This window comes from Brassica oleracea, chromosome C5 (genome assembly GCF_000695525.1).
Source record: "Brassica oleracea var. oleracea cultivar TO1000 chromosome C5, BOL, whole genome shotgun sequence".
NCBI lineage: Eukaryota > Viridiplantae > Streptophyta > Magnoliopsida > Brassicales > Brassicaceae > Brassica > Brassica oleracea.
Window position 1 is genome coordinate 4,789,454 of NC_027752.1, and position 18,920 is coordinate 4,808,373.

The 18,920-nt window shown below is 36.8% G+C and overlaps 4 protein-coding genes and 1 long non-coding RNA gene across 9 annotated transcripts; 3 read left to right on the forward strand and 2 right to left on the reverse strand.

Moving 5' to 3' along the window:
• Positions 1-81: 81 nt before the first annotated feature.
• On the forward strand, positions 82-5,158 carry LOC106294697 (starch synthase 3, chloroplastic/amyloplastic). 2 transcript variants are annotated; one of them, XM_013730320.1, is made up of 16 exons: positions 82-361; positions 799-862; positions 960-2,054; positions 2,125-2,339; positions 2,413-2,686; positions 2,749-2,924; positions 2,991-3,098; positions 3,193-3,302; positions 3,391-3,496; positions 3,566-3,736; positions 3,811-3,939; positions 4,024-4,206; positions 4,278-4,409; positions 4,499-4,610; positions 4,697-4,820; positions 4,897-5,158. In XM_013730320.1, the coding sequence occupies exons 1-16, from the start codon at positions 233-235 to the stop codon at positions 5,024-5,026; spliced, it is 3,258 nt and encodes a 1,085-aa protein (XP_013585774.1). In that variant the 5' UTR covers positions 82-232; the 3' UTR covers positions 5,027-5,158. The 2 variants fall into 2 exon arrangements, with proteins under 2 accessions (XP_013585774.1, XP_013585775.1); XM_013730321.1 differs by lacking the exon at positions 82-361 and having other exon boundaries at positions 807-889.
• On the forward strand, positions 4,971-8,428 carry LOC106294699 (probable beta-1,3-galactosyltransferase 1). Of its 2 annotated transcripts, none has more exons than XM_013730323.1 (12): positions 4,971-5,034; positions 5,444-5,739; positions 6,347-6,434; positions 6,513-6,544; positions 6,657-6,850; positions 6,944-7,007; positions 7,089-7,161; positions 7,258-7,378; positions 7,480-7,567; positions 7,646-7,771; positions 7,857-7,969; positions 8,096-8,428. In XM_013730323.1, exons 2-12 carry the CDS (start codon positions 5,609-5,611, stop codon positions 8,242-8,244), a joined length of 1,179 nt encoding a protein of 392 aa, XP_013585777.1. In that variant the 5' UTR covers positions 4,971-5,034; positions 5,444-5,608; the 3' UTR covers positions 8,245-8,428. The 2 variants fall into 2 exon arrangements, with proteins under 2 accessions (XP_013585777.1, XP_013585778.1); XM_013730324.1 differs by having other exon boundaries at positions 4,973-5,034; positions 6,516-6,544.
• A 537-nt stretch (positions 8,429-8,965) lies between these two features.
• Positions 8,966-9,690, reverse strand: LOC106293907. 3 transcript variants are annotated; one of them, XR_001260682.1, is made up of 3 exons: positions 9,591-9,690; positions 9,340-9,473; positions 8,966-9,257 (listed from the first exon to the last, which is right to left on the reverse strand). It is a non-coding gene; the product is annotated as an uncharacterized LOC106293907 (long non-coding RNA). The 3 variants fall into 3 exon arrangements; XR_001260683.1 differs by having other exon boundaries at positions 9,340-9,495; XR_001260681.1 differs by lacking the exon at positions 9,591-9,690 and having other exon boundaries at positions 9,340-9,583.
• Positions 9,691-11,507: 1,817 nt separating this feature from the next.
• On the forward strand, positions 11,508-11,930 carry LOC106344316. The gene has a single exon (XM_013783719.1). It carries the CDS (start codon positions 11,508-11,510, stop codon positions 11,928-11,930), a length of 423 nt encoding a protein of 140 aa, XP_013639173.1.
• A 475-nt stretch (positions 11,931-12,405) lies between these two features.
• On the reverse strand, positions 12,406-15,432 carry LOC106344317. Its single transcript, XM_013783720.1, has 4 exons — positions 15,428-15,432; positions 14,039-15,347; positions 12,797-13,963; positions 12,406-12,717 (listed from the first exon to the last, which is right to left on the reverse strand). Exons 1-4 carry the CDS (start codon positions 15,430-15,432, stop codon positions 12,406-12,408), a joined length of 2,793 nt encoding a protein of 930 aa, XP_013639174.1.
• Positions 15,433-18,920: the final 3,488 nt, after the last annotated feature.

Genomic DNA, 18,920 nt, shown 5'->3' on the forward strand with positions numbered 1-18,920 from the left:
TACTAACCAACACATGGCTTAATGCTTATCTCTCTCTCTCTTTCTTAATAAATTATAATTTTCTGTGGAATAATATAGAGATGAGTTTCAGAGATTGAGGAATGGCGTGGTGAGGTAGTGGAGTGGATGCTTCAACAACAAACATTCTTAATCTCTTCTCAGCATAAATCTCCTACCTGAACAAGTGCACAGACACATTCCTTGTCTTTTCTGGTGTTTGTTTGGGGCAGCCATGGAAATGTGTTGGCAGATACAGAGACCGGCGAGTCTCAGACTGGTGTTCCATCAAAAGGGTCCGCTCAAGATCAATACTTGTATTGGTTTTCTCCATCCTCACCCCAAATCTTACTCCTTTTCCAGTGTATGTTTCTTACTTTCTTTCCCTTTCCTTGATACTCACTTCTTATATGTATTTTTGGCGAGTTCGATGCTCTTTGGATTCTACTTTTCTTTACTTGGGAAATGAACTGCACAATGTTCTACCTTATTTTTTTAAAGTGAGATCGCCTTTTTGATTAGGAGATCTTTAGTTGGAACTGAAATTTGACTGAACGTAGTGTTTTTTACTAGATTCAACTCTGGTCCTTGTTGGAGATTCATCTCTGGTCCTCGTTTGGAGAAATGCATAAATGTCTCATTTTATAGTTTTGGATTATAATATTCAGTTTGGTTACTTCTGGTGTGATTAACTAGTTTCAGGTGCTCTTTGTATCTAATGTTCTGGCCTAGAGATTGTGAAAAGGTGGTTGAACAGCTGTATAGTCGATTTTCTAACCATAGGCATGTTTTGTTTACCAGCTTGCTTCGTTGGAAAGTCAATACAACTCAAATGGGTTTCTGCATCAGATCACGGCAAGTGCAGGTTAATAATCAAGATTGGGTTCACATGGTCTGTAACTTACTCATTGTTCATTTCTGAGTCAGTCTTTTTTGATGCATTTCTTGTTTTGTTCACCAAGATTTTTCAAGGAAGAAGCAAGGGAGAATGGCAGCTTCAGGGCCCAAAAGTTCATCTCCAAGAGGCCTTGGGCGACGAACAACGGTGGGAAGTGCTCAGAAAAAAACTCCCAAGAAGAACGGTGAAAAAGATAGCAATGCAACTTCTGCAGTAACAAATGAGGTTTTAGAGATCAGTAAGTTGCCAGATGCTAAAGCTGATGTACAAAAACGAGGTTCTACTGTTCTTGGTGAGAGGAATGTGTTAGATAGGTCGGAAACTGAGGTTGACGCTTTATTGAAAAAAGAGCTAAAAGTTGAAAGAGAGAATCTTCGTAGGAAGGAAATAGAAGCGCTTGCGGAGGAAACTTTGGCGAGAGGTGATAGAATGTTTGTATATCCTCTTACTGCGAAGCCTGATGAAGACATAGAAGTGTTTCTCAACATAACTCTATCAACTCTGAACAAAGAGCCAGATGTTTTGATCATGGGGGCGTTCAACGACTGGAGATGGAAATCTTTCACGAGGAGATTGGAAAAGACATGGATCAATGGAGATTGGTTGTCATGTCTCCTTCACATCCCTAAAGAAGCATATAAGATTGATTTTGTGTTTTTCAATGGGCAAAGTGTTTATGACAACAATGACTCAAAAGATTTCTGTATAGATGTAAAAAATGGGATGGATAAAGTAGAGTTTGAGAATTTTCTTCTAGAAGAGAAGTGGAGAGAGCAAGAGAAGCTAGCTAAGGAAGAAGCTGAGAGGGAAAGGCAAGAGGAAGAGAAGAGAAGAATCGAAGCTCGAAAGGCTGCTATTGAAGCTGATAGAGAACAAGCAAAGGCGGAGACTCAGAAGAGACGTGAGATGCTTCAACAGGCTCTTGAGAAAGCTGTAGTCTCGGCTAGGAATGTATGGTACATTGAGCCAAAGAATTTCAAAGGTGAAGATAAAGTGAAGCTATATTACAACAAAAGCTCTGGTCCTCTGGCTAATGCCAAAGAAATCTGGATACATGGAGGGTTTAATAGCTGGGTTGATGGTTTATCTATCGTTGAAAAGCTTGTTGATGCTGAGCTTAAGGATGATTCAAAGAACGGAGACTGGTGGTTCGCTGAAGGTATATATTTGTGTAGTCACATATCTTGGTTTGCTAGTTGTCTTATTGATCTTTGTAATTTGATATGCAGTCATAGTGCCGGTCCGTGCTCTAGTCATTGACTGGGTCTTTGCTGATGGACCACCTGAAGGAGCGTTTCTGTATGACAATAATAGTCGCAAAGATTTCCACGCACTTGTTCCTCTAACAACTCCAGAAGAAGCTTACTGGTCAGAGGAAGAAGATCGAATGTTTAGGAAACTTGAGGAGGAGAGGAGGTTAAAAGAGGAAGCTATGCGTGTCAAGGTTAGTACCCAATGCATTGTCATCTCTCTCGACCACACTTTATTTACATATCTTCATCTTTGTATTTGAGCAGATGGAGAAAACAGCTCGTTTGAAAGCCGAAACTAAGGAACGAACACTTAAAATGTTTCTGCTTTCCCAGAAGGACGTGGTTTACACCGAGCCGTTAGAGATTCAAGCGGGAAGCCCTGTGACAGTTTTGTACAATCCTTCAAACACTGTTTTGAACGGAAAGCCCGAGGTTTGGTTTAGAGGCTCTTTTAATCGCTGGACTCATCGCTTGGGTCCTTTGCCTCCTCAGAAAATGGAAGCAGCAGATGATGGAAGCTCACACTTGAAGACTTCTAGTAAGATCTCAGTTTTGTAAACTTTCTATGATTATTTGACTAATGTATCTCTTTTTTCACAGCTAAGGTCCCATTGGATGCTTACATGATGGACTTTGTTTTCTCCGAGAAAGAAGATGGTGGAATGTTTGATAACAAAGATGGTTTGGATTACCACTTACCTGTCGTGGGAGGTATTGCCAAGGAACCACCATTGCACATTGTTCATATTGCTGTTGAAATGGCACCCATTGCAAAGGTAAGCAACCATAAGATGTGACATGCCATCAAAAACATTGGTTTATTTATGTTTTGTTGCTTGCAGGTTGGAGGCTTAGGTGATGTTGTCACTAGTCTATCTCGCGCTGTTCAAGAACTAAGCCATAATGTGGATATCATCTTTCCAAAGTATGATTGCATAAAGTACAACTTTGTAAGATTGATACCCTTTCTCATACTTACCACTTTCACTTCCCTTTTGTAGCTGTGGATCTCTCTTTGTACTTAAACTTTGTGCAAAAAAATAGGTGAAAGACTTGCAATTCAACAGAAGCTATCACTGGGGAGGAACAGAAATAAAAGTCTGGCATGGGAAGGTGGAAGGCGTTTCGGTTTACTTCTTAGATCCGCAAAATCGGTTAGCCTTTTTTGCATATGTTCTTTCTACAATCCATTCATCATCTCTTGATGGCATAAAGAAGTTGTTGCATGCTTGACTGGTGCAGATTGTTTCAGCGAGGATGTGTTTACGGTTGCGCAGATGATGCAGGAAGATTTGGTTTCTTCTGTCATGCTGCTCTTGAATTTCTTCTTCAAGGAGGCTTTCATCCAGTGCGTGTTCTAACTTAAATACTTTGTTCTAACTAAGCGGCGCTAACTTGTGGTCCCAAACATGTACAGGACATTCTTCACTGCCACGACTGGTCCAGTGCTCCAGTTTCATGGCTGTTCAAGGATCATTACACTCATTACGGTTTGATCAAAACTCGCGTTGTCTTCACAATCCATAATTTGGAATTTGGGGCAGGTGCCATTGGTAAAGCCATGACATTTGCAGATAAAGCGACTACGGTAAGTGCCTGGAACCATCATCCTCTTAGCATATCTGTTTAACAAATATTCATTCTGCTCTTAACATACATCAGGTGTCACGAACGTATGCCAAGGAAGTAGCTGGAAACTCTGTAATCTCACCACATTTATACAAGTTCCACGGGATAGTAAACGGTATCGACCCTGATATATGGGATCCGTACAACGATAACTTCCTACCGGTAAAGCTTTCATCACATCCCCTCTCCTTGCCCTTTCTTGCTACATGTTGTGATGTTTTGAACACGCTTTGTGTTGTTTCTAAGGTGCCTTATACTTCAGAGAACGTGTTAGAAGGCAAAAGAGCAGCAAAGGAAGAATTGCAAAAGAGGCTTGGACTAAAGAGTGCTGATCTTCCGTTAGTAGGTATTATTACGCGCTTAACTCACCAGAAAGGAATACATTTGATCAAGCACGCTATTTGGCGTACCTTGGAACGCAATGGACAGGTCCTTACTCAACCTTTGAATGGTCTTGTCATGAACTTTTTCACAATCCTTACTAGTTTTGTTGAAAGCAGGTGGTGTTGCTAGGTTCAGCTCCGGATCCTCGGATCCAAAATGATTTTGTGAATTTGGCTAACCAGTTGCATTCTACTCACGGTGACCGTGCTCGGCTTGTTCTAACCTACGATGAACCTCTTTCCCATTTGGTATAAAAAAATAATAGAACCTTTGTTTCATTCTACTTTTGTTCCCGGTGTTGCTCTAAAGTCTTCTTGTGTGTTTGTTAACACTCCAGATATACGCAGGGGCTGACTTTATTCTTGTACCGTCGATATTTGAGCCGTGTGGACTGACACAGCTCATAGCCATGAGGTACGGCTCTGTTCCTGTCGTAAGAAAAACTGGAGGTAACGGTTTTTTAACTAAAGCTTAGCTTGTTTCTCTCAAGACCGAGCTGACTTTGATGGTATGGTTTATATTTTGTCCAATATAGGACTCTATGACACGGTTTTTGATGTAGACCATGATAAAGAAAGAGCACAAGCACAAGTTCTAGAACCTAATGGCTTCAGCTTCGACGGGGCTGATGCTCCTGGTGTGGATTATGCTCTCAATAGGTAAAAACAACCAGACTCTAAACTAACACTCTCGTTGACTGGATACTATTAGCTGGTGGTTTTCCTTTTATTGCAGGGCGATATCGGCTTGGTACGATGGGAGAGAGTGGTTTAACTCACTGTGTAAGACGGTGATGGAGCAAGACTGGTCATGGAATCGTCCTGCACTTGAGTACATTGAGCTCTATCACTCTGCCCGCAAGTGAGAAAAAAGGAAAGTATAAATTATCTTTGTAAATTACTAGCTTTTGATCCTTTCTTCTTCTGTTATCATCATATGGATTCTGCTTTTGTAATTCTGAATAAAATAAAGCTAATCAAAGTTTGTTTATTATGCATACCACTATTATATTTCTCAATTGATTTCTGTAATTTAGATTTTTCAAAAAATAAAAGAAAACCTTAACCTGACACTAAAACTGTAACTCTTTCAGCTGCGGTTATCATTTGAATTAGTAACCAAAAAAAAAATGTCATCAGTTTTGACATTTTTAGTAACTCCAAAAACTATCATTAGAAACGCCATCATCGCATTTTGCCAAACGTTACCCGTTTTATAGTTATAAAAATAACATTTTTGTGTGTTTGTGTTTATTATTTATTCATGCATTTCTCACTCTCAGGTGTAGAGAGAGAGAGTGTTAAGCGAGAAAGAGTCAGAGAGATATTCCCATCAAACAGAAAAGAGACCCACAAAAAAGAAGCTTGAATCTTTGACTTCAACTTAAATAAATCTTTGATTTTGCATTGACTTCCTTGGAATTTGAGCTCTTTCAGCTTAGATCAAAATGTCTTTTAAGAACAGAGGAGGAGGAAGTTTTGGAGATCACTACTTTACTCCAAGGAATGTGGTTTCTAGAAACTCTGTGTTTTTCTTCTGCATCGCAAGTTTCTGCCTTGGAATGCTCTTCAGTAACAGGTAACTCCTATCTCACTGTTCATGTCTGATTCTAGCTTTTATTTTTATGGAGTTAAAATCGAGTCTAAGTTTTCCTTTTCGTTACTAATTACTTCATCTTCTTGGGACTATAAAATCTGCTTTTGAAATTTCTCCAAATATAAAGTAGGTTTCTCCAGTTTAGAATTTTTGTCGGTGTAGACGTACTTTTATCAGACAGGTCTATCTGCTCATCTTTCTGTGTAGCTTTTGTTAGGAATCATCAGGCATGCAAAAAAAGAAAAGTACATCTTGTACTTGCTTATCAGATAGATTTTATCAAATGGTGGCACATTGGAACTTTTGGTATTTGAGGGAAGAGGATCACAGAAATGTGGATTCTGTTTTGGGCATCAGTTTGGTTTCTTCATTCCAATATGGCCTGGATTGTATTGGAAATAGAAAAGTTGTTTGGCCTCAAGTATGAAAAGAACATAGAGGAGCTTGCATCTTTTTGTCACAAAACTATATGTATCACTTCGAAAATCATCTGCATTTTGGCTCGGAATTGTGTTTGTTTTGATCTTATTATGGAGTTAAGGGTTTGTACTTGGTTATGAAAATGGCTTGATGATGATCATTATACCAGGATGTGGAATGTACCTGAAGGTAGAGGCATATCAACACTCTCCAAACTAAGCCTAAAATCTGGTGACTCTGTCCAAAGTAAAAACAATGTAAGAGTTCTGCGTTCTTGAAAAAGTTAGATTCACTTAAAAATCGATATTACATTTGTTTGGTCTCGTGTTATTTAGCAGGTTTTGGAATATGGTAACAACACTATCGGGTAAAAAAACCATTTAGAAACTTTACCAGATAGTATCTATGAACGATTGATATATATATATATGATTGTAGATGATGTTGCTGTTAAATATATATATCAAAAACAAATGCAGGATCTTAGATAAATCCATCGCAAGTTTGGAGATGAAACTCGTAGCTGCTAGAGCAGAGCGGGAGTCATTGTCCGGGAAGTTTAGCATGTCTGAAGAAGCCAAGAAAAGAAAATACTTCATGGTTATTGGTATCAACACTGCCTTTAGTAGTCGTAAGAGACGTGACTCAGTCCGGTCAACGTGGATGCCACAAGGTAAACGCTGTTTCTTTCTCGAGTTGCTTTGAGTGTAAATAAAACAGGAAAATGGTAACTGTTTTTATTTTGGTTTTCTAAATAATTGTTCAGGAGAGAAGCTTAAGAAATTGGAGGAAGAGAAAGGCATCATTGTTCGCTTTGTTATAGGACACAGGTACAAAGGAGAAGTCATGTTCTGTAGTGAATAAAACAAAGCATTTACACCAATACTGACATTATAATTTTCTGGTTTTAGTACGTTGTCTCTTGGCGTTCTTGAGAAAGCTATTGAAGCAGAGGAGAAAACATATGGTGATTTCTTGAGACTGGTAAAGAACTCTCATGGTTCTGAAACTTCATTCTCTTGTTTGTTTGGTGTTTTTTTCTCTACTTTTTGTATTAAAGATTTAGGAAAAAAAAAACAGGAACACAGAGAGGGATACATGGCGTTGTCTGCCAAGACGAAGACGTTTTTCGCTACAGCTGTTTCCTTGTGGGACGCTGAATTCTACATCAAAGTTGATGATGATGTTCATGTGAATCTTGGTAAACAAAATAATACTAATAATCAAAATGCTTCATCTTTAATCTTTATATTGTATATCATTTCATCCATTTTGTTTTGATGTCTTTTTTTTTTCTGGCAGCTACTCTCAAGACGACTTTATCAAGTCACCGGAACAAGCCTCGTGCTTATATCGGATGCATGAAGTCCGGTCCTGTCCTAGCAATAAAGTAAGTGAAAAAAACACCTAGGTTCCTAAACTGCATACAAGCAGCAGCCTAAAAGTAAAAATGTTTACAAACAAACAGGGGTGTGAAGTACCATGAACCGGAGTATTGGAAGTTTGGAGAGGTCGGGAACAGGTATTTCCGCCATGCCACGGGACAGTTCTACGCTATTTCTAAGGATCTAGCTACTTACATATTGATAAACCAGTAAGTTCGTTTAAATAGCTGTATAATGCAACCAAAATGCTAGGGGGGAATACATTTAATCTTATTTTATTTTCTTGAAATAAAGGGATTTACTGCATAAGTATGCGAATGAGGATGTTTCGTTGGGATCTTGGTTCATAGGATTGGACGTTGAGCATGTTAATGACAGAAGACTCTGTTGCAGTACTTCTCCTCGTGGTAAAACAGTTTAACAAGTCTGGTTTGGTTTAGTTTAGTTTGTACTAGTTACCGGTTTTACTTTTTTTAACTTGATCTTTAAAATATTTTTAGATAGTGACGTTTCATTTCATTTTGGAAACGCAGATTGTCAACTAAAAGCAATGATGGGAGATGTTTGTGCGGCATCGTTTGACTGGAAATGCAGCGGAATCTGTCAGTCGGCCGAGAGAATGGCTGATGTTCATGAACGTTGTGGTGAACCTGAAACTGCGTTATGGACGTCGAGTTCTTGAGAAAAAAATATAAAGAGAAACAAAAATTTCTTACTATATTCATAATTATACAACATATATTTACTCGTGGACTGTATTAATAGTAGGGTTTTTGGGTGAGAAGATGAATAAATGTATGCAAAAAGTAGTGAGTGAAGTGGTTTAATGAAAGACTATGAAATAATGGTTATGGTCACATTTAGTTGTTGTTGTGCCTTTTATTAATTCCCACACGTGTCCTCTTTTTCTTGCTTCTCATTAAATCTCACTGCCACTATTTTTGTTTTTTGTTTTTTGTTTTTTCCTGGCCTATTATTAAGAAGCTTTTGAGTTCAATATTAATAACATTCGTTGTGGGACGTTCTTTTACCAGGAATTACAATTGTATTTCATTTAAAAAAAAAATATTGGAACAAGTCTGCTCAATTTCAGGTAGACTCGCATCATAACTTATTTATTCGGTCTTGGGAATTTTTGCTACTGTCGAGTTTGAATTTTATAAGTTGGAACATTTTGATTCACATATTAATAACATTCGTCGTGGGAAGATTAAGGAAACGGTTTCCTTATTTCACTGAATTATGAATAATCTAACGAATTTTCGGAAAGTGTTTACATTTTGTCACAAACATACTTCCGGAAATGTTGAACGACTTGATGGAAGTTAATAATAAACCCTATTGCCTACTGGCTACTGAGAGAGTGAGTATTGTTCTAACTTCTAAGATTGACAAATAGCGGATAATAAACCTTACACTTTTATTTAAGTAACGTTAAAAACAAGTCAATTAACTGTAGACAGAAGTGCAAATAAGTACAAATCAAAACTTATAATTCTCTGTATTGTTGCAATATCCTCGCGATAGAAAGCCCACGACAACATTTTCATTCTAGCTATTACTTTTACTCTCGTAGCGTGTTACTACATTTTTTTTTTGCTTAAAATTCCTTATGTACTTTCTAAAAATAGAAGTGTTATATCGCAGCTGTACTTGGATTTTGGGGTTTGTGTCGCGTGTCGCGTGTCAACATACCTTCGGAGCAACAAAAATGATTAAGGCATCAGTTAAATATTGTTCAAAATAGGAAACAGTTTTTAAAAAATTATAAGAATACCTTCACGGTTAATAAAACCATCTTTGCCGTTTTGGGTTGACGCGTGATATTGGCACGGCTCAATCGAACAAAACCGATCTCTATCAAGTGAGAACACGACTATTTGATTGAACCGCACTAATATCTCGCGTTACCTTGCATCATAATTCAGCATATCTCAGAAAATCAGGAAACAAATAAGTAACATCAACTATTAAACCATATTACAAGTATATAAAAATGATGTGTCGACACTGAAAATGTTACTTTACCGGTGAACATCATCGGATCCTTGCAGAACTCTTACTTTCAGCAACGTCAAAGACAAAAGTAGCATCAACGGTGAAAAAAAGGAACGTGGCTATTTGAAAGATTGTGGGACTGCAAAGTGAAGGAGAGGAAGTTATAAATATGAAGATGGTTGAAGAAGAAAGGCAAGGCAACATACTAGCATTAAATTACACCAACAACCCCATACCAAAAAGGGGGTTGGCTTATTAAATTTGAATTGTTTCTATTAGAAAACTTTTTTTCAAAAAAGTACCATTATGTGTTCTTATTAAATTTAAATTTTTGCTATAGTACAACCAATGATTTTTTTTTTAATTACAACCGATGATATCAATTATGAAAACAAACTTGGATAGACTCCAAGAACAAGAGTTTGTTGTCACAGTGGCTTGACAATTTGGTCTTCAAAACATCTAATTTATATATGGTCTAACCACTTCAAAGTCTTCTAACCAAATCAATATAAACTATAAAAAATGACGCATTATAATTATTTGTGATAGCAAAAAAAAACTAGGTATTATTTGGTTTGCCAAATACGTATTATTATATGAACCGAGCTAATCTATTTGTAGCCGACGAAATAAGCATGACCAATGAGATATATATTGGTCACTAATAAGTATGTCTATTTCGAAACGGATTTTTCGATCCAATACATAAGTCATAACTATCTCGAAAACTAAATTTTATTGGCTTTTGTATACTAGTTATTGGTGTATATATCTATATATTATATAAATAATACGTAATGTAATTATCTATGCTACATGCTAGATAGCCGATTAATTAAAGGAGCAATGTTCCCACGCTCAGTAAAAAAAATGTTCCCACGAGCTTTCAGTTTACCAGTATTTATGAGGTTTGTAAGAGAAAGCAAGGCATGTTGGTGGGGTTTTGTCACACTCCCAATATACATTTGAATTTCGAATTTAATATGGCTCTACTTTCCAAATATTCTTCCTCCTATGTATTTCCTATATTGTTAAGTTCCTACTGTATCATTTATTTATGAGTAAATTTTTTTTTTTGTCTAAACGTTATATTATGTTTTATTGTGTACATTACATATGGGAAAAAGCATATGCCTCATCTTCAAAAAAGCATGAAAGTGATCATAGCAGATCTGTTTTCATGTCTCTCGATTTATCTCTAAAAGATTTTTTTGGGTCAACCTTGATAATAATCTCAGAAGTTTCAACATGTGGTCTTTGTACTCCCGTTAAAACGGCCTACAATGGAAATGCAAATACTAATTAACGTAAATGCATACACATACTTTAATGTGAACCACAGTGAACCATGATGTGAAGTTGTGAACAATAACCAATTTTTTCTCAAAAAACAAAACCAAATTTATCGTAAACCATAACATCATCACCCCCCTTAGTAGGTTTTTCGGCTAAACGAAGCGGGCCTGATAAAACAAACGTAGACACCTGGCTAGACTATATTTTGAGCCTGTGCTTAGTTAATTTAAGGGAAATCGCATTTTAAACCCTGAAGGTGACACATTCTAGCAGTTTAAACACTCAACCTTTTTCACTAGCATTTTAATACTTCAAACTAGAAAAATTGTCGAAACAAACTCTGAAGTCGTATCTCCACGTTTTCCTCGTGACCTTATTTGACGGCACTGTTCAGGACGTTAAAACTTTTTAATAAGTCTTCTTCTTCCTTTCCAAATCGAATTGGGAATCTAGAGTTTCATAAATTTACGAAACCAGAAGAATTGAAAGACGATTCTCTGCCTCGATTCAGTCTCAACTCCAAAACAGTAAGGCGTTTCTGTAATCTTGTAAAATATCTAAATTCTAGAACTTTTGATTTCATAAATTCTTAAGATGGCTCAAAGTGTGTTTGTGAAGCTAATGTTAGCGGTGTTATATATCTTGTAGATGGCTCAAAGTTCAAGTTTCTCTACCATTGACAACAAAAAGGAAAAAGTTGTGGTTTGCAACTGTAACTTTGAAGCAAAGGTGCTTCAAGCTTGGACTGTTGACAACCCTGGAAGGAGGTTTTATACCTGCGAAGGGCGTAGAGTTTCTAATGGATACCAAACCTGCAACTTCTTTCGATGGTATGATGTTGAGAAGCCACACGGGTGGCAATATACTGCATTGTTGGGTGCTAGAAATGTTATGCGCCAACAGAGAGAAGAGATTAGTAACCTGCGAAACCAAGTAAGAGAACTTAGTCTTGAGAATGTAAGAATTGGCAGAGCAGTTAGGCTTGAGAATGAAAGCAGTGGCCAAACTCCACCGGATCAGACCTCAACTGTGAAGCATGTGAAACGCTTAGAGGAGAAATATTGGTTCTAAACGAGAGGAGCATGGTGTATCGTAATGTTCTTATCACGTTGGCAGTTGGATTTACTGTGGTTATTTGTGTGTTCATGGGTATCTTGAAGTGGTAGAAGACTATTGTTGTTATTGTTAAGACTGGTTAAGCTTCTTTCATGTTGTTAAGACTTTATGTAAGCTTCTTTCATGCTGCTAAGACAGTTTAGGTTAAGTATTTGATGTAGTTAAGACTTTTTCAGTTTATGTATTGTCTATGTAAGCTTCTTTCATGTTTTCTTATTAAGATTTAAGACTATTTAGCTTTGTCTCATGATCAAATACCCATATATGACACTCAAAATAATAGAAAAACAAAAGACAAAGTTCAAAGGTGCTGAAGAAACTCCAAATCAAGTTTTTAAACAACAAAAGACAAGCTCCATAACATTTTGAAGAAATAAAGACAAACTACATCAAGTCATTGAACCAACAAAAGCAAAACAAAGACATGAGATCACTCTTGTGGAGGCTGTGGATTAAGATAAGACCTATCATACACTCGATCTCCAAACACTTCAAAAGGAGGATTTGTGAATGGACTCCATAAAGTCCCAACACCATGAGGAATGTTGGCTGTCTTCCTTACCTTCAAAGGTCCTCGTGAAGGTTTCTTAGCATGAGGCTTGGGGTTAGAGGATCCAGTGGCTTCTACAGGTTGAGATGATGATCCAGTGGCGTGAACAGACTGAGATGATGATTCAGTGGCGTGAACAGGCTGAGAAGAAGACCCAGTATTTTGAGTTTTTCTTCTTCTTGTAGATGGAGGCTTAGGAGTGCCATGTGTAAAGAAATGTGTTAGATACAATTAAGAAAGAAACATTCTATAGTTATAATTCAAAAATTACCTCTTCTAGTTTTTTACGAGGTCGACCACGCTTATTTTTTGGTCCCTCATAAACCACAGTTTGGTTTTTGCATCCAGTTTTAATGTGTCCAGACTGATGACAACTGCTACATGTGGGTATGCGTCCATGTCTTGACGATTTTCCAGCAGTTTCAAGCGCTTCAAATGGCTCTTTCTTCCTCTCTCGTGTTCTTGGTATCCCTTTTGGTTTCCTTATCTCTGGTATCCCAATAGGTGGCTTGCCTATCATCTTCCACAAGTTTTTGCCATTGACAGGTTTGATGTTGTCGGAGTAAGTTCTTTTCATCACATGTGTGTAGTAATATTCTGCAGTATACTTCACAGGATCCTCCTGGTTGTCATCAAGCACACACACAACATGTTTACAAGGAATACCTATGAGATCCCATCGCCTGCAAGCACACTGGTGTGTAGCCAAGTCCACCCTGTAACCACAGTCGAACTCATTCACCTCGTACAAGCAGAAACCGCTGCGTATTGTTGAACAATGTTTTTTTTCACATCTCGCTTTCTCCAACAAAGCCATTGTAATAGGTGTTACAATGGTGTCCCACTTATCTGCCATAACGAACCGCCTTGATATCCTTTTCATTGCTTTTCTGCTTATGTCCTCCAACATGTTGATCACTGGTTTTGCCCTTGCCATCTTTATGGTTCTGTTGAAACTTTCTGATAAATTGTTGTGCACATCAGGACAATGAAACTCCACATTGAAGAATGCTCTACACCAGCGCTCTGGGTCTGTTTTGAGTAATTCATTGTGTGCCACGACATCGTAAGCCTCTACCAAACGCATCTTCTCTTTGTACTCTCCCTCGGTATAGCTGTATGCAACTCCCCAAAACAATGACTTAAACTCTGACCTTGAGAAACCAAGCTTCTTCCAATTAGCATAAATGTGCCTAGCACACATGCGATGTTCTGCCTCAGGAAGTTCTAACTCGATAGCGTGGACAAGTCCTTTTTGTTTATCCGAGATTACAGTAAGATCCTTCCCAAATTCCAAGCCGAGATCATGCTTCAGCTTTCTCACAAACCATCCCCAAGTATCTTTGTTTTCTCCTCTCACAACTGCCCAAGCAATAGGGTACATCCTGTTATCGGCATCTCTCCCAACTGCTGCAAGAAAATCTCCGTTGAAATCCCACTTCAAAAAGCATCAAGCAGTCCGCAATTCTTTAAAGCAAATGTAGAAGTAGTCAAACATCTGAACACCATTAACCTCTCTTGTGCATAAATCAGTGCTTATACCCTGGTTTGATCTACGCAACTCTTCTTCATAATCCCATAGCTTCCCAAACTGTGTTGTTTGAGCTTCAAGAATTGTCCCCAATGCAATGTGTCTTCCTCTGTAGCACTTAGATATAGGTACAACAATGTCATATCTTACCTTTATTGTATCTTTGATCGCTGAAGCTTGTAGATTGACATTTCTGCGTAATTCTTCTCTAAAAAGGCCAGCAATCACAACTTGCTTCAACATTGAGATCCTGCTTGATTTACCATGGTTGTGCTTCATGTGACACACTTTCACCATCCACTTGTTAATCGGTTTCTCCACTGAACAATAAACTCGGAAAAGACATTTCGCTTTGCAACAAATCACACCAATCCTGAATGACTCCGACCTTGCCATCTTCACATCATATTGAGTATTCATAGAATACTTCAAGATCTGGTCTTTAAACTCTAACCCACTGTTAAACTTTTGAAATAACCAAATGTAAGGTGGTTTTTCATAGTCACCATGGTATTTATCACTCCCATTGACCTTCCCTTTTCCTTTACGCTCTCGATTCCATTCTTCCCATTCATCTTCTGACTCTACTGGTGTGTCTTGATATTCAACATCTACTGGCGCCCTCTCATCTTCACTGTCATCGTCTTTGTCTTCTTCCTCTATACCATTTCCATATGCTTCTTTATCTGGTACAGCTTTTTCTCCTTTCTCAAAGACAGACTGAAACCTTACATCACTAGTACCATCTGTTACATCAGCGACAACTTCATCACCACCATCTTCATTGTCTTCCTTTTCAGCCGGATTCACAGTCGGGTTATCTTCCTTTTCAGCCGGATTCTCATCTTCTGATCCTTCTGGCTCATCATCTTCTTTAGGTCTATCGACCTCATCATTCTCACTGTATTCTTCGTCTTCAATGTGTTCTCTATCTGGAAGCTGAATCACACCGGGTATGTGTTCTGAGCACTCGTGTTCAACAAACACTTCTACAACATCTATCCCTAGCTTGCTCACAGATCGTAGCATCAACATCTCCTCATCGTACCTATCATATACATACTGCAGTTGCTTCATCTCCTCTTTTTCTGATTTAAACCAAATCAAGCCAACTGGTGCTCTAATTAGCGCTTTTTCTTTGCAAAAATTGACAAACCTATCCCACACTATCTCATCGATCTTCCATTCCACATTTTTGCTCCCTAATTCACCTAAGTACTCATAATCTTCCTTTCCAATCTTCTTCATTGAACCACCAAAATGAATCTTCAATTCGATTTCCTGCGATTCACTATTATAAAAAATGAGTCTTTAGAAGTTTCTAAGAGGCAAGAACGAGGTAGAAGAAGTGAAGAATCAATACAAACTTACGCCATTTTTGGGTTCTTCTCGACGAGTATCGTCTTTCTCGTTTTAGTTAGAACCCTAATCCCCAAATCGATTTGGAAATAAAATTAATGTTGTGTTTTTTAAAGGTGTCGTTTTTAATCAACAAAACAACATGCAATTCGCCCAGGTCAACGTCGTTAATTAAGCCGTTAAGTAGGGTTACGAGAAAAACGCGGGATACGACTTCGGGGTTTGTTTTGACAATTTTTCTAGTTTTAGGTATTAAAATGCTAGTGAAAAAGGTTGAGTGTTTAAACTGCTAGAATGTGTCACCTTCAGGGTTTAAAATGCGATTTTCCCGTTAATTTAATGATCTATTATAAACTTGAAACTTTGGGCCAATTTCGAAGTTTTTTATAAATTTGGGCTCTTTTTAGAAAAAGAACAGTAACAAAAATCAACTACAATTTGACCCCCGTACCCACGCGGATGTTTGTTCATGTTTATGTACTTGTTATGAATTCATAAACTTTGACAGTTACGTGTTTTGCTCGATGTGTTTAACGTCTATTTGCGGGTGTTTGTTCATGTCTTATATCTTTCTCGGTCCCGACCATTTTCCTCGTGAATTCTTTTTAAACAATCTAGAGAAATATAATTAGATTTAACACTTCAAGAACTGCAGAAATTAAATCTATCGATTACTTCTACAAATTTTGGCATAAAGGTTATAGTTTCTTGATTGAGGTTTACTTGATTTTTTACGATTAATTCTGCTAACATATATTTTATGTTATGATTTTTCAAAGACAATCTAAGGTTTGAAATACCAAGACCCTTCAATCGGATAGACACAGCCTGGCCCCAGTTTAATCATCCGAAAACCTCTTGTATGTCTTTGATCGGTCAAGAATCAGTTAAAACTCTCTTTTGATTTCGGTTGTGCGGGAATGAAATTAACTCACTTCCTTTGAACATAATAATTTCCAGGATTTCGTCTCAATTTCAGATTCTTTGCAAAAGTTCTTTTCATTGAAACCGAGATCAAAATATTTAGCTCATGTGTAGAATGGAATAAATTAACAAATTGGCTTGATTGTAGAAGGTCTGATTAAATGAAAAGATCATAGACAATTGTTATTTAGAGAAGTGGGATTGACTTCATCTTGTAGATGTATGATCTCTTCGTTCTGTTTTTATGTGGATTTTGCTTCTTTGTTGGTTGGTGCTATGATTGACAACAAAACAATCACATTTCAATTGTTTTGCAGTTTTGAAAGAAATATCCGAGCAATCCAAGGAGCTTTGATTGTTGCTTCAACCCTGTAGATGATTCTTGGTTTCAGTGGTCTCTGGCATAATGTTTTTAGGTTAGTCTGGAGGAGGAAGTAGTCTCAAACATTCGTCTTTCTCTTGCACAATATTATATATTCCACACGCAACTTCGGTGTTACAGTGCCATGTAAACATATTTATTGTTATATATTGAGAAAAAAAAACTACAGAAAATTAGCTCATGTAACCAAAAAAAAAAAACTATTGTTGACATGCCTTGTTTTCAAGTTTAAGATCAGAAGTTTTATATATTTTTTATTTTTTTCATTAGTAGTTAATGAATATTAATATATTCATGTAAAATTTTCTAAAATACATTTCATTTAAATTAATAAAATATTGATAATATTAAAGCTGATAATTAAATTTAACTTAAAAATTAGTCTGTACAGAATATTTTAAAATTTCATTTACTATAAAGTATTTTATGTGTTATTCTTTATACTTATAAATTCAAAATAGTTTTACCAATCATATTTTTATTACACTTAGTTAAAATATTAAGTTTTTTAAGTAAACAGAAATTCATATATATATATATATATATATATATATTAACAAAATTAGTTGTTATTTTTGAAATTTCGATATGTTAGCTAAAAATATAAATTTATGCAAAAAAAACTGCAGAACATTATATATAAATGAGCATAATAATTAGATATAATTGATCCAGAATTTATTATATGAATGAGAACTTATACTGAGTGATCTATTCAGACCTACACTTTTGCATAAACTTCTAAGGACGTGAAAAGCAAAAGGGTCCATCATCAACTAACGGATGTTTAGAGCTACCTCTGCATATATGTGACGGAAGAAGTGCATGTAGTTCCCTCACAGTTGTTGCACGCACAAAAATGTTACTTTCAGATCTTTCAGCTCTACCACATGATGCACCTGACGAACAGTACCAAGCCATTGTTGAAGTATGTAGCAGCCACGTTGATCAATTGCTAGCCGGAAACAGTTTTGAGCAAAAACTTTAGTATAATAACTATGTAAAGAACAAAAACACAGTGGATAAAAGAAAGAGTGTCATAATCTAAGATAATACCTATTTGGAAAAGAATGACTCAAAGTCCATCATGTCTACCTTCACTTGCTCCACAAGCAATACAATTACCATGTTCAGACTGCTAAAGAACATAGCATACAAAGATTGGGGTGTTTTATGTCGTATGACTTCTTACATAAAATCATGAACTTAAGAAGACAGACACTGCAAAATTAAAGAGGAACTTGAAACATCAAGCTGATATACTTTGAGTTGCTAAAATATATTACTTCAACTTACAATTTTGAATAAGACATCCCTTTAAAACAAACAAACAAACAAACAAACAAAGATGAAAACTTACTCAACGGCCATATAGAAAGGTTCGGCACATTAATACATTTTAATAACCAACTTAACTGTTAAGATAGATCCTATAACTAAAAAAGAGCAAACCATATAGTATCAAAATACTTCCAGAACTTAAGCAGAGTATTGTGAATGAGATGCTTACTCGTTTCTGTGTGGGATGAAACTTGTTAAATCATTGCATAATCACATTTTTAGCACAGTTGCTCCTTGTAAATGTAACTACTCCCATGCTTACAGCTCTGATTACCGGCATAATTTGTTCCTCAGAACAAACAAACATCAATAGCGACTGTACCTAATAGATTCTGACAATGCCAAAAAGAAAAAACTTTTCCAAATAAAAACACTTGAGAATAAACGCAAGTGAAAAATTCACACATTTTTTTTTGCTTCGTCTTTCCTATAGCGCCAAACACGACGTAATCAAGCTCAGTGATACCATATCTCAGATCTAAAGATTAAAAAAATAGAGGAATGATTGATGGGAATGATGCCATCTTCCATGGTAGTTATCTCATCAATCAATCAAACGTATCGACGCGTCGGAAATTCTCGCGGTTAAGATATCGTTTCCGGAGCATCTGATGGTTGGAACCGCTTCTCGACGGTGGACTTCTCTAGCTTCGACAAAGTGAGAGTCAATGGAGACTTAATTTCCGGCTTCGGTGTGATTTATATGTTCATGAATCAATTTATATACATAAATCTCTATGTTTTAGCTTTAATATCTTTAATAAAACTATTGTGTTTTAATCCAATGGCATGGATATGTAATTATTGAGGAAAAGTCAGGGGTATTTCCTATTTGTACTTCCCTTTTAATAAATTAGA

Excerpts from the sequence above, each read along its gene's own strand:
- LOC106294697 (XM_013730320.1), top strand. The coding sequence starts at position 233 with ATGGAAATGTGTTGGCAGATACAGAGACCGGCGAGTCTCAGACTGGTG. Across the intron at positions 2,340-2,412 it reads AGGAAGCTATGCGTGTCAAG|ATGGAGAAAACAGCTCGTTT; the intron begins GTTAGTACCCAA and ends GTATTTGAGCAG. Across the intron at positions 3,303-3,390 it reads TTCTTAGATCCGCAAAATCG|ATTGTTTCAGCGAGGATGTG; the intron begins GTTAGCCTTTTT and ends TGACTGGTGCAG.
- LOC106294699 (XM_013730323.1), top strand. The coding sequence starts at position 5,609 with ATGTCTTTTAAGAACAGAGGAGGAGGAAGTTTTGGAGATCACTACTTT. Across the intron at positions 6,545-6,656 it reads TATGGTAACAACACTATCGG|GATCTTAGATAAATCCATCG; the intron begins GTAAAAAAACCA and ends AAACAAATGCAG. Across the intron at positions 7,162-7,257 it reads ATGGTGATTTCTTGAGACTG|GAACACAGAGAGGGATACAT; the intron begins GTAAAGAACTCT and ends AAAAAAAAACAG.
- LOC106344316 (XM_013783719.1), top strand. The coding sequence starts at position 11,508 with ATGGCTCAAAGTTCAAGTTTCTCTACCATTGACAACAAAAAGGAAAAA.
- LOC106344317 (XM_013783720.1), bottom strand. Across the intron at positions 13,964-14,038 it reads CTGATTTATGCACAAGAGAG|TGGGATTTCAACGGAGATTT; the intron begins GTTAATGGTGTT and ends TGCTTTTTGAAG. Across the intron at positions 12,718-12,796 it reads CTCGTAAAAAACTAGAAGAG|CCTCCATCTACAAGAAGAAG; the intron begins GTAATTTTTGAA and ends GGCACTCCTAAG.